A 15,202-nucleotide genomic window follows, 5' to 3' on the forward strand; every position below is an offset into this window, starting at 1 on the left:
TATGCGGATCCGATCTCACAATAATTGCAACCATTAATAACTTAACAATATGTTGTTACTTATTATAACTTTTGTCACATCTTTAAGTGTAATTTCTTTAGGCGTGTTGAGAGTAAAATTTCAAGTTCGCATCATGGCAATACCGTCTCATCATGAAGAAAGGCGACGATTTTGGTATCTTTGAATCTTGTCAAAGAAATTTCACTTCTGACACGTGTGCTTGAAACACGCTCTTACATGTATTAACTTAGGTTAAAAATAATATGAAAATTATGGACATACCTAGAGAAAGTTCACGGTCTACCATGTCTTCTGAACGTAGGAAATCAAGCACACAGTCTGCGAGGAAGTTGAAAAGCTCTTCCCCAGTTCCAAGCCGTAAAGCATCACTGAAAGTAATTTTACATTGAGTTATTATAAAAAAAAATGTTAGATTTACAATGGTTAGAAGACATACAAAAGAAAATTAAAAACAATAATATTATTCTGTCGAGTAGTAATTTTAATTATTATAATTTCAAAGTTCCTTGAAAACCTGAATACGTTTAAAAATCAATTTGTATTTGCAAACAATTTCTAATTATTTTCTTTAATTACCACACCGATATCGGTACATTTATTATGTAAATGTACAAATACATAATAAATGTACATTTACATAATAAATGTACCGATATCGGTGTGGTAATTAAAGAAAATAATTAGAAATTGATACACAATCAGTTTATGTATTTACTTTCAAACTTTTCAAATCTATTTCAATTAAACACCACATAACTTCCCAAGCATTTAAAACAAATCGAACACAAGAAGCTTATAAATCTCAAGTGAGATCCTCTATCAGGAAAAGGGGCTGTACCTGATATGATAATGTTTGACATCCTCTCGCACCAGCTGACCTCCCCGCAGTTCTAAGAATAGCACTCGGAAATTTGTACCTCCCAGATCTAGTGCTAGGAACACACCTTCCTCTGTAAGAATTAAAAGATATCTTTTCGTATTTATTTTTAAAGAATTGAAGTTTGAGCATTGACGGTAAGTATAATAATTGGCACCTTTTAAGAACTCAACGGAATTGTTCAACAACAAAATTATTATATTCCAGGAAACTTAAAGAATCTAGTCTGGTGCGCATCATAATAAACAGGCTAAGTATACAGGGTTACTTGTAAAACACCAACCTCGCAGGACAAGATAGCTAACATCTTAAGCCTTGTTTCCACTTGAGCATGCTCAGGCGAATGAGCGGCTCATTTGGCCGAGCTGCTCAAGTGGAGACGCCTGAGCATGCTCGGGCCGCGCGTGCTCAGACGTCTCCACTTGAGCGGCTCGGCCAAATGAGCCGCTCATTCGCCTGAGCATGCTCAAGTGGAAACAAGGCTTTAAGTAACAACATTTGTTCTATAACTTTTAATAATTTGTTACATTTTATTTTCATACAAAAATAAATATTCATTTAATTTTCCGTTTGAATATAATAAACTCTACGCGCATCCCTAAAATTGCGTAAACATTTAACAACGTTGAAACTTGAAAGTATAAAAATTTAACATTTTCCTTTGTCGAAGCTGACGAACAGTGTATAATTTATTGATTATGTTATGTTACACACATCAGAATAAGCTAAGGGATATAAAAAGTAAATGATTCCTAACCTGTGCCATCAGGAAGTTCAGGAATATATGTGTTTTCCATCTGCAAGCTGGATGGTCTTTCACTGAGGCCATTTTCAATTTCCCGTGTGAATACTTCGCCAACTTTCCGCAAGGTGGCGCCACATAACACAAGACTGGATAACCTGGACTCCACCTGAAAAGAAATAGAAAAGCTCTAAGGTAAATTTAATTGATTTAAAAACATGTTGTGTTGTGTCGTTGATGCAGAACTTCCCACTTTCAAACGTGTTCATGCAGCCTGCGACAAATTAAAAAGTATTACGACTTGCAACAATCAAAAAAGCTGAGTTTGTTTTTAAAAAATATACAAAAATGTAACTAACATTAAAAGATAAGGCAACTACCACTAAAAATAATTTTTAGACAACCAAATCTGAAAGTTTTTACATCATTTTCTTATAAAATAAATATCATATAGATATAACTGCAAATAAACATTTTACTTTGTTTTCGTGAGCATGACTGATAAAAAAATCATTATGATGTGTAAATAGTATGTGGATAAAACTCTTGATATATATTTAAACAATTTAACTTTTTATAGTACCTAATGTGATATAGGTAATACATCCATACTAATATTATAAATGTGAAAGTAACTCTGTCTGTCTGTCTGTTACTCAATCACGTCTAAACTACTGAACCAATTTGCATGAAATATAGTATTGAGATATTTTGATACCCGAGAAAGGTCATAGGTCATAGGCTACTTTTTATACCGGGAAAATGACGCAATCCCGGAAATCCCACGGGAACGGGAACTATGCGGGTTTTTCTTTGAATACGCGGGCGAAGCCGCGGGCGGAAACCTAGCAATATTATAAACATTCAATAAAAGCAAAATAAAGGTAATGAAAAAAAATGTGAATGTGTTCTTATGAGATTAAGCTGAGTAGTTGTAGATCATAATGGTGGAGTTATAATATTATATTCTAAGAAATAACAAATGTATCTCGTTTTCAATGTATGATTATTATTTATGCATCCATACTAATATTATAAATGCGAAAGTAACTCTGTCTGTCTGTTACTCAATCACGTCTAAACTACTGAACCAATTTGCATGAAATTTGGTATGAAGATATTTTGATGCTTACCCGAGAAAGGACATTTTCTATCATCAAGACAAAGGCTACCTTTTATTGCGAAATATGTACCACGGGCGAAGCCGGGGCGGACCTCTAGTATGAAATAATTTTCAGTCCCATCTGTCTTGAAAAGTTAAGAAGATACATCATTATTATTGGTACCATGAATTTATAAATTTTACAATTGAGCTAAAAATATGTAAATATCTGCGCGATACGATTTTTTTTTTGTATTGTGTATTATAGTGTATATAATATATTCTGTAGGTTGCAATAAATCTTTTATCTTATTATTATTATGCATGAAAATGTTTGGAAATTATTAATTATTATTAAAACGAAAAATCATATTCTAAGCCATTTTTTTCGTAAATAAATTCCCCTCTCATTTCATATCTTTAGAAATTCTTGTAAAAAATAATATCTATCTTGGCGCTACCAAAGGCAATAGGGATTCATTTTTATATGCATACTATATGTACTTATTCACATAGATGGAATATTTCCGTCGGTTACATAATACTTCGGTTGACCGTTGAAGGGCCAGCCCTTGAACGTCCCGAAATATAGACTTTGAGGACAAACAAAATAATGATGTGAGATCGTTATTATGATATTTTGATAGTAATTGAAGATAGAGACATGTTTTTATAGAGACAGTATATATACACTTGTTATTAGATTTATATTTTTACCGCCTTTAAAAAATAAGGTCCATTTATCACAATATTTTTAAGCAATCTGTATATCTGCGTTTTAATAGGTTCTCAACAAGTAAAATTAGGGACAGAAATTAAATTATTCAGATAAATGTTAACATAGTATATAATAATAGGTATTAGTACAGTAACTACGTCCATATCATCGCAGTTATTACTTTTTATTAACCTTGTCAAATTAATTATGTACAAAATATAGTCTTAATTAAAATTCGTAATAAGCAGTTAATATTTATAAATTTATAAAGAATAGAAAAAATTCGATCACGAGGCGGGACTTGAACCCGCATCCTTCGCGCCATTCCGGGGCGGATGCCTAACCAACTCAGCCACTCGTGACCCGCCTGAGCAATCGAATTTATTCTATCCTTTCAGTTTTATGTGTCTTAGGGACACACCGCGCGCCATCTATTGAGATGATTTAACAACCATTTCAACCAATATGAAGCACTTTTCAGTGAATACAATATTGTAACGATGGAACACGACCTTTCTTGAATTTATATTTTTTGGTTTTTATGGCATTCAAATGCTTTATAAATATAAATTTATAAAGAATAGAAAAAATTCGATCACGAGGCGGGACTTGAACCCGCATCCTTCGCGCCATTCCGGGGCGGATGCCTAACCAACTCAGCCACTCGTGACCCGCCTGAGCAATCGAATTTATTCTATCCTTTCAGTTTTATGTGTCTTAAGGGACACACCGCGCGCCATCTATTGAGATGATTTAACAACCATTTCAACCAATATGAAGCACTTTTCAGTGAATACAATATTGTAACGATGGAACACGACCTTTCTTGAATTTATATTTTTTGGTTTTTAGGGCATTCAAATGCTTTATAAATATAAATTTATAAAGAATAGAAAAAATTCGATCACGAGGCGGGACTTGAACCCGCATCCTTCGCGCCATTCCGGGGCGGATGCCTAACCAACTCAGCCACTCGTGACCCGCCTGAGCAATCGAATTTATTCTATCCTTTCAGTTTTATGTGTCTTAAGGGACACACCGCGCGCCATCTATTGAGATGATTTAACAACCATTTCAACCAATATGAAGCACTTTTCAGTGAATACAATATTGTAACGATGGAACACGACCTTTCTTGAATTTATATTTTTTGGTTTTTATGGCATTCAAATGCTTTATAAATATAAATTTATAAAGAATAGAAAAAATTCGATCACGAGGCGGGACTTGAACCCGCATCCTTCGCGCCATTCCGGGGCGGATGCCTAACCAACTCAGCCACTCGTGACCCGCCTGAGCAATCGAATTTATTCTATCCTTTCAGTTTTATGTGTCTTAAGGGACACACCGCGCGCCATCTATTGAGATGATTTAACAACCATTTCAACCAATATGAAGCACTTTTCAGTGAATACAATATTGTAACGATGGAACACGACCTTTCTTGAATTTATATTTTTTGGTTTTTATGGCATTCAAATGCTTTATAAATATAAATTTATAAAGAATAGAAAAAATTCGATCACGAGGCGGGACTTGAACCCGCATCCTTCGCGCCATTCCGGGGCGGATGCCTAACCAACTCAGCCACTCGTGACCCGCCTGAGCAATCGAATTTATTCTATCCTTTCAGTTTTATGTGTCTTAAGGGACACACCGCGCGCCATCTATTGAGATGATTTAACAACCATTTCAACCAATATGAAGCACTTTTCAGTGAATACAATATTGAAGGATGCGGGTTCAAGTCCCGCCTCGTGATCGAATTTTTTCTATTCTTTATAAATTTATATTTATAATGCATTTGAATGCCATAAAAACCAAAAAATATAAATTCAAGAAAGGTCGTGTTCCATCGTTACAATATTGTATTCACTGAAAAGTGCTTCATATTGGTTGAAATGGTTGTTAAATCATCTCAATAGATGGCGCGCGGTGTGTCCCTTAAGACACATAAAACTGAAAGGATAGAATAAATTCGATTGCTCAGGCGGGTCACGAGTGGCTGAGTTGGTTAGGCATCCGCCCCGGAATGGCGCGAAGGATGCGGGTTCAAGTCCCGCCTCGTGATCGAATTTTTTCTATTCTTTATAAATTTATATTTATAAAGCATTTGAATGCCATAAAAACCAAAAAATATAAATTCAAGAAAGGTCGTGTTCCATCGTTACAATATTGTATTCACTGAAAAGTGCTTCATATTGGTTGAAATGGTTGTTAAATCATCTCAATAGATGGCGCGCGGTGTGTCCCTTAAGACACATAAAACTGAAAGGATAGAATAAATTCGATTGCTCAGGCGGGTCACGAGTGGCTGAGTTGGTTAGGCATCCGCCCCGGAATGGCGCGAAGGATGCGGGTTCAAGTCCCGCCTCGTGATCGAATTTTTTCTATTCTTTATAAATTTATATTTATAAAGCATTTGAATGCCATAAAAACCAAAAAATATAAATTCAAGAAAGGTCGTGTTCCATCGTTACAATATTGTATTCACTGAAAAGTGCTTCATATTGGTTGAAATGGTTGTTAAATCATCTCAATAGATGGCGCGCGGTGTGTCCCTTAAGACACATAAAACTGAAAGGATAGAATAAATTCGATTGCTCAGGCGGGTCACGAGTGGCTGAGTTGGTTAGGCATCCGCCCCGGAATGGCGCGAAGGATGCGGGTTCAAGTCCCGCCTCGTGATCGAATTTTTTCTATTCTTTATAAATTTATATTTATAAAGCATTTGAATGCCATAAAAACCAAAAAATATAAATTCAAGAAAGGTCGTGTTCCATCGTTACAATATTGTATTCACTGAAAAGTGCTTCATATTGGTTGAAATGGTTGTTAAATCATCTCAATAGATGGCGCGCGGTGTGTCCCTTAAGACACATAAAACTGAAAGGATAGAATAAATTCGATTGCTCAGGCGGGTCACGAGTGGCTGAGTTGGTTAGGCATCCGCCCCGGAATGGCGCGAAGGATGCGGGTTCAAGTCCCGCCTCGTGATCGAATTTTTTCTATTCTTTATAAATTTATATTTATAAAGCATTTGAATGCCATAAAAACCAAAAAATATAAATTCAAGAAAGGTCGTGTTCCATCGTTACAATATTGTATTCACTGAAAAGTGCTTCATATTGGTTGAAATGGTTGTTAAATCATCTCAATAGATGGCGCGCGGTGTGTCCCTTAAGACACATAAAACTGAAAGGATAGAATAAATTCGATTGCTCAGGCGGGTCACGAGTGGCTGAGTTGGTTAGGCATCCGCCCCGGAATGGCGCGAAGGATGCGGGTTCAAGTCCCGCCTCGTGATCGAATTTTTTCTATTCTTTATAAATTTATATTTATAAAGCATTTGAATGCCATAAAAACCAAAAAATATAAATTCAAGAAAGGTCGTGTTCCATCGTTACAATATTGTATTCACTGAAAAGTGCTTCATATTGGTTGAAATGGTTGTTAAATCATCTCAATAGATGGCGCGCGGTGTGTCCCTTAAGACACATAAAACTGAAAGGATAGAATAAATTCGATTGCTCAGGCGGGTCACGAGTGGCTGAGTTGGTTAGGCATCCGCCCCGGAATGGCGCGAAGGATGCGGGTTCAAGTCCCGCCTCGTGATCGAATTTTTTCTATTCTTTATAAATTTATATTTATAAAGCATTTGAATGCCATAAAAACCAAAAAATATAAAAGCAGTTAATATTTATCACTGAACAAAATATTTATTTATTTATTTATTTCATTAAGGATCACCAACATGACATACACTGATACATATATAAAAGCATTAAAGTAATTACAATCGTAGACATAGTGCTGTCACAATTATAGGCAACCACCACTAACAAATACAACATTAAATCCAAATCTAAGACACACAGTCTGCAGCTAACTGCAGATTAGGTAAAAAATACACATATACATAAATCCAATTTTGACGGCAAAATGTTTATAAGTTCAAGATAAAAGTATAATAAACACGAATATTCCATAGTAGAAATATTTTTTATAATTATTAATAACATGACCCATAATCATTTTCTTATCGAAAGTGTGAGTGCAGGGTTAATTTTCCTTACTGATTTATTTATCACTAATTTAAACCGCTTTTAAATTTGTTTTTTAAACAAATTAGCGTCTCGCCCCGTCTCTTCTTAATATGTTAAAAAATAAAGCTTTAAGGAATACTGCTTTCTACGGATAGACGAATTATCAAAATCGCTTCAGTAGTTTTTGCGTTTTACCTTTATCTTCAATTGTTATCTTGCAATAAGAAATTTCCAAGAAGAACAAGATTGAGAAACTGGGAAACTAAACTTGTATATAAGTTGAGTTGTCGAACTATACATATAACATATTATTTTCATGTTGTACTTATGCACTACATAGTTAGTAGTGAATAGTAGAATTATTATTTTTATTTGAAACGTTCAGACCCGTAACTAATTCTGACTTCTTACTTTCATTATTATTATTATGTCCATTCTAAGCCACTTATTATATTATTATTATCCATATTCTTCACAGCGGGATATTATTATTATGAACACAATAATAATTGTCTGCATCGATCGCTCGTAATCTTTGACCGATATAACCCAAAACAATTTGTATCAGTAGGGTGCAAGTCAAGGTGAAGGTTTTACTGATATTCGTTTTACTAGTAATTATTTAACGTTATATGAATAAAAATAAATAAAATGTTTATATTCACATATATTTATTATTTATCCTTTACTAGCGGTCCGCCCCGGTTTGTCCGTGGAACATATTTACGTTTTCTCTACATAATAACTAGACATCGGATTATATGCATTTGCATATTTGCATGTGCAAATGCATAAAACTCTCTAATTACGGCGTTAGTGCATATTTTAGCCTTTTTCCCCAATCGTGCATATTTCGTGCATAAATCGTTAAGTAGCGGGAGTTTTGATTGGTCGACTAAACTTTATTAGCCAATCAGAACGCTCAGCGAGTAAACAAACCCTATTTTGGCATGGTAAAATGGCAAAAAATTACAAAATGGGCTCCAATTTAAGTAAATTTTGAGCCATTCAAAATAGGGCTAGATTACCCTTTTGGGGCTAAAAAGGTAAAACACGGGTTGAATTCCAAAAAAGGGCTAGATTTAGCCCGGAAAGGTCTAAGGTGGCAACACTGGGCTCGCGGGTGACAAACGTCACAAATTTGCGCTCGAAAATTTGGTAAAAATGCTTAATTGTATATTGGCACAAAAACTATACTCAATTTCAAGAAAATTTCAATGTTTTTGTACAATCTTTGATTTAAATATATAAAAATAATAAAGATTTTTTTTGATTTATATGTGCATATTTTAGGCATATCAGTCGTTTTTAGTGCATATTTCGGCCTTTTTTAGTGCATATTTGCATGCATATTTTGGCATTTTGTTAGTGCATATAATCCGATGTCTAATAATAACCATCCTCGTACTTCAAGGAATATAATAAAAAAATAATTTTCGAAATCGGTTTAACCGTTCACACGTGATGCCGTGACAACAACACGGGTTTCATTTTTTAAATATTTATGTAGATTTATCCATGCCAATTTGAATATTTAATTTCGCATGATTGATTTTTTTTAGATATTTCTTTTTACCACATTTCATTTTAATTTATTGAGCTGAAATACTCATGAATTATAAATAAAATTTATTGTCACAAAAAAGCAATAAAAATAAAAATTTTATTATACATATGTGCAAATAAATCGACAATAATATTATAAAGATGAAGAGTTTGTTTGTTTGAACGCGCTAATCTCAGGAACTACTAGTCCGATTTGAAAAATTCTTTCGGTGTTAGATAGCCGATTTATCGAGGAAGGTTATAGGTAATAATATATATATATACGTATACCATCACCCTAAGACCAACAGGAGTGGAGCAATACGGGTGAAACCGCATGGCACAGCTATTTAACAAGGGTGAACTGAAAGTTTACCCCCGCGTCCGCGTTAAAATGTAGAAGCCCTTTTGGCTAACATTGAGAAACACCTTACAAAAAAAAAAGCTAGTTAACAATAAAAATAGGTATATGCTTCACTAAAAAGTGAAATTGAGAATAAGGTAGAGCTTTTTTGACCGTTTTTTTATCTGCGAGTGAAACCGAGAGGCATAAAATATATTATATCCTATTCTTAATCCTATCCTACTAATATTATAAATGCGAAAGTTTGTGACGATGTGTGTGTGTGTTTGTTACTCTTTCACGCAAATACTACTGAACCGATTACCATGAAATTTAGCTTAGAAGGTAACTTGGATTAACACATAGGATAGGTTGTATCTACGGGAACTATGCAGGTTTTCCATATCCATTTTCATTCTATGTGAAAACGTGGGCGAAGCCGCGGGCGGTAATCTAGTATTATTATATTAACGCTAAATAAATATATGTAATAAAAATGAAAAGAAAATGCATCGTTTATTGTTTTAGATACATATCATATAAACTTAATCTTTACTGCATTTGCCACCAAGGCAGTTATTGTTTAAGTAGCTTTTAGTCATTAAACATTAAAATATTATCTAAATATATTAATGGCATTATAAACGTGTTTGTTTTATGTTAAAGGTTGACTGATAACATGGAAAAATGTCTGAATATATTCCAAAATGCCACATTGCTTTTAAGAACGGACGAAGTTGCGTGAATCAACTAGTGTTGTGATATGGTATACCGATATGCGTTTGTACTTTGAACGTTTTTTTCGATACTACACAAAATAAAGGAAGTGATAAGTAACATAACACGGACTTATTATTGTTGTAACAAAATTGTTAAACTAAAAAAACTTTTTACGTATCGCTGTTTGTATTTTCTGTGTCACGACTCACGATTTATTTTATTAAAAAATAAACTGCACGTCGTAATATTTTGGATATAAAACTATTTTATACTACCGATACTCTTATAACTAAATGTTTGTATGTTCATTTGTTGCTCCTTCACACAAAAACTGCTGAACCGATTTCCATTAAATTTGGCAGACACTACTTTGGAAGCTGCTGGCGAAAGCTAGTAGGTATTACATATTTTGAATTTTCAATAGTTTCATAATCAAGTACACGCATGTATTCAACTTTTCCATACAATAGCCTTCTAAAACATTTCTTAATGACATTTGATCTCGCTGATAATGATAATAAAACACGAGTACAAGTGAGCCGTCTCAATCGACCTACTATCTGTCATCATTCCCACAATTGAGCTCATCAATATAATTGATGCATTTCAACTAAAATATATGTTATAGTCCAAACAATCCCGAAAGAATCTCTTCGCGGAATGACTGGTATCTTAAGTTTTGCTAAAGCCATCGGGCAATCCTCGAAATACATTTGAATTTCACCCTATGACTTTCAGCAGTCTCGGGCGTAGGCGAACGCAGCATAGGCAATAGGCATCGCACGCGCATGTAAAGGTCTCAGCACACATATGGGATCGGAAAGGGATCGATCCCTTTCCGATCCCATATGTGTGCTGAGACCCTTAATCGCCTCAGCTAGACAACGACTGACGGAAATTGTTTAATAAGAGGCCGAAATATTAGATTTATTTGGGCTTTGACAAAGTCATTATGATTTATGCCTGTAGTGACCAGTCTTGGACCAGTCCAACCTAGGAGTGCCCGAGCTTCGGGGTTTGACTATGATATTAGTAAAATAGATTTGCACTGAAATGATTCAAGAACGTCGAATCTATTTTTTACGCGACCTATTTTCTAAAACTGTCACAATACAGATAGAACCAGGTAGAACTATTTTTGACAATTATCTGTGTTCACTTCATTTAAGACTTCATTATTCCCAATGCATTTCATTTCTTCGCACTATAATTGATAGCTTCGATTTGTTTAGGGGCTGTCCATTAATCACGTGAGGCTCGAAAGGGGGGGGGGAGGGGTCCATCAAAACATCACGAAATATCACAAGAGGGAGGGGGGGTAAAGTAATATATCACGTGTATTTATTTTTCGACAAGCGCGCGATGCTCAACCGAAAAGCGGCGTTACATGTATTTATTTTTAGTCAAACGCGTACAACTTTTTCGCATATCTTTCATTATTTTTATGTCATTCAAAAACAAACTGCAATCTTTCTGTCTACCTCTGAAAGTTTATTATAGTAGTCTTTAATTTACTATAATAAAATTAGATGATACTTAATACTTATACCAGTATTTTTTATAAATAAAAAAATTGATTCTTTGCAGGTACGAAAAAATACACGTGATATAGGGGGGGGAGGGGTAGTCTTAAACCTCACCACGTATCACCAAGGGGGAGGGGGGGGTCAAAAAATACCAAAAAAACATCACGTGATTAATGGATGGCCCCTTATGAGTTCGAAGAATCTCAAAATTTTGTATTTTTAAATTGTAAAAAAAAAACAAATCAGAAAGTTAATTTTTCATACTTTTTGTTTGCTTTTAGATAAATTGAACTATGTCATATTATAAATAAAATATTTGTGATGAGATAAATACAAAATCTTAAATTCCAAAAGAAACAATTCCAGGTTTAATACCATTCTACCCCAGGTTTAGTATCTATTATAGTAACAAAGAAACGATAAGAGTTTTTGTGGAATTTTTCAAGTCATAATGATATATTAATATGATTGTACTATCATTTTTTATAGTTATACAGCGCGATAATTGCCACTGTATACGAGAAAATGATTTTAATTCTTATATAATCTTTTGTTTATTAAATATCCACACCAAGAGGTAGAGATAGTAGTAATATATATTTCATAATTGTTATATTATATATTATTACTATCTCTACCTCTTGGTGAGATATATATGTGGTATATATGGTATATTTGGTCGAAGACTAGCCATTACAACTTTTTACTAAACAAAGCTACCTCGACAATCTCTATAAAAAAGGCGCTTCAGAATCCATTGCGTAGTTATAAAAATATCAGCGTACATATGGACAGACAGACAGACACAGCGGCAAACTACTAACTTTGAATTATACTATACTAGCTAGTAGCTTACCCCCCACGGCTTCGCCCGCATAAAACCTAATAAATTATATACTAAAACCTTCCACTCGAATCACTTTATCTATGTATAACCGCATCACAATCCGTTATGTAGTTTAAAAGGTTTAAGCATACAAAGGGACATAGGGACAGAAAAAGCGAATTTTTTATACTATGTATGTATGTACTGTTTTATACTATGTAGTGATACCTAGTGATTATGTCAAACAATATATTATCATCTCTTCCAAAATCAGTTTTTAAATCATCTTCAGTGAACTCATTGAACTCATTCAATCAAATAAATAGAAAGACAGGCAGATCGAATAATAAACAACATCTAGATCATGGCAACACGTTTCATTTTACTGACTATAAGCAAAAAAAAAACAATAAAACTTACCGCCAAAGCATGCGCTCTATCATCGATATCCAACGCTGGGGGTAGGAACTGCTTCTCCCAAGGCACTTCCCCGTTCACTCCATTCACACCGTTCACTCCGTTCACGTGTGTTCCGTTCACTCCGTTTACATGTGTCCCGTTGTTCTTCCCGTTGACGTATACACTGTGACCGTTCACCCGCTCCTTGTGACCATTCTCTACAACCAGTGACATGTTGTTTCTGAAAGAAAACGTGTGTTATTAGAAAGAATATTTCTAAAACTGTCGTGTGGTGGAAAGGAGTTGTAGTGGGTGGTCCCGAACAATTCAATAATATTAAAAACGTTTGGTAATAATTATCTAAACACTTTTCTCAATGTACACTATACATATCATAAAATATTATTTCATAAGCATATTATTCTGTCTGAGTTGTAGAGTATTTTTTATCATAAAAGATAGCCAATTCTTAAACAATAATATTGTAACTACAAATACGTGATAAGTATGTTGTTACCAGTCTCTACATATTAAAAATTTTCTGAATTTTTCATCATATTATATAATAAAATAAAAACTGACTGGCAAATTCTTAGATTAAATTCATTATTAACCATATGGCTGGTTTGCGATCAGTTCAATTCACGGCGTAATCTGTCTGGAAATAAGAGTTCATAATACGGGATATGGCGCCTGGTTAGCACTCATTTCCAACAATGATTTTTAAAAAGCCATTATAACATTACATTCACTTAAATCTCGTTATTAATATTTTGCGTTGTATTTGCGACGTAATTAATCTAAGAACTGCTATTAGTTTCGCCACATAATCACTTGATGTATGTGGCACTTAGCGCAATTAGGTATCGTATGTCTTGGTCTAGTGATTGCAAGATAGATAGAGCTAGGATCCCGGTTTTAATCTGGTTTTTGTTATTTATTAAATGACATTGTAGAGTATTTATTTGTTATAGTACTTTGCAACAATTGTTTATTTCTTACCATTTTCATAAAAAAAATGCAAAACTAGATGGAATGTAAACGTTTCGCATCGTTCAATAGATATATTTTTGGCAGAAATAGAATAAATTATAAATTAGCAGAAACTTTGTAATTGTTAAAAAAATTCCGTTACGATATGTTTTGTTTTTGGGAAATATCTGCATACTGATCGTGTCTGAGCTGTAGCGTACTTTTTATTAATTCAATGAATAGAGTCTTGAACATAATCAATGGCAATAAAAACCTAGCACAAGAAAAATATTTCAGAAGAAAATATTAAATCTAGAATTTAACAGATTTTCTAAAAGTACTGCTTATCAATCCTACTAATATTATAAATGCGAAAGTTTGTGAGGATATGTGTGTGTGTGTGTTTGACACATTAAATGATAGAACTTCCGCTCTCCTTTCGACTCTTCTTTGGTTAAATAAAAGTCAATTATTATAATTCAAACGGACATAAAAATATGAAGTAGTGAGTAGTTTCTAACATATCAAATACTAGCTTTTCGCCCGCGTCTTCGCCCGCGTTTTCAAAGGAAAACCCGCATAGTTCCCGTCCCCGTGGGATTTCCGGGATAAAACCTATCCTATGTGTTAATCCAAGTTACCCTCTATATGCGCGCTAAATTATATTATAATCGGATAGTTTATGCGTGAAAACCATACATACATACAAACCTTTCCTCTTTATAATATTAGTATAGTATAGTAATATTGAACTATCCTTACCCTTTGAAACATCTCCGAAAACAACAAAACACACCACAAGTTTGCATTATCGAAAGCGCGAAAACTGACTGAAAGTTCTGCCTCTTATTGAAATAATATACCATAATCTATACAAATATTATAAAGAGGAAAGATTTGATTTTTTGTTTGTTTGTTTGTTTGTATGAATTGAATAGGCTCCGAAACTACTTGGCAGATTTGAAAAATTCTTTCACCATTCGAAAGCTACATTATCCACGAGTAACATAGGCTAGGTTTTATCCCTGAAATCCCACGGGAACGGGAACTATGCGGGTTTTTCTTTGAAAACGCGGGCGAAGCCGCGGGCGGAAAGCTAGTATAATAATATTTGATAAGTTATCAACTAATTTACAATTCATTAAATCCATAGGCGGTTTGTGTTTCAGAGATAATACAGAGATTAGTGTATTGATCATATTTGTATCTATAATCTACTGATTATGTAAATCATAAATAATAGTTTGTATGTTTGTCCGTTTGTGTGCTACGTCATGAGTTTATTTTGTTCACTATTGAAATATGGGCCTCATACAATGTTTGAGATAGATCATTCTTATTTTGTAATTGGTAAGCAGTACTTAT

At 34.0% G+C, this 15,202-nt stretch overlaps 1 protein-coding gene across 1 annotated transcript in view; it reads right to left on the bottom strand.

Annotated features, from left to right (window-relative positions):
• The window catches only part of LOC123703521 (hexokinase-1-like), a 60,840-nt gene that overhangs the window by 4,477 nt on the left and 41,161 nt on the right, over positions 1–15,202 (bottom strand). The window contains exons 2-5 of the mRNA XM_045651560.1: positions 12,887–13,106; positions 1,656–1,809; positions 860–971; positions 283–389 (exon numbers count right to left, since the gene is read on the bottom strand). Of these exons, the coding sequence (XP_045507516.1) occupies positions 283–389; positions 860–971; positions 1,656–1,809; positions 12,887–13,099 (586 nt within the window). The 5' untranslated portion in view covers positions 13,100–13,106. The remainder of the gene's footprint in view (positions 1–282; positions 390–859; positions 972–1,655; positions 1,810–12,886; positions 13,107–15,202) is intronic.

Source organism: Colias croceus, chromosome 26, assembly GCF_905220415.1.
Source record: "Colias croceus chromosome 26, ilColCroc2.1".
Taxonomy (NCBI): Eukaryota; Metazoa; Arthropoda; class Insecta; order Lepidoptera; family Pieridae; genus Colias; species Colias croceus.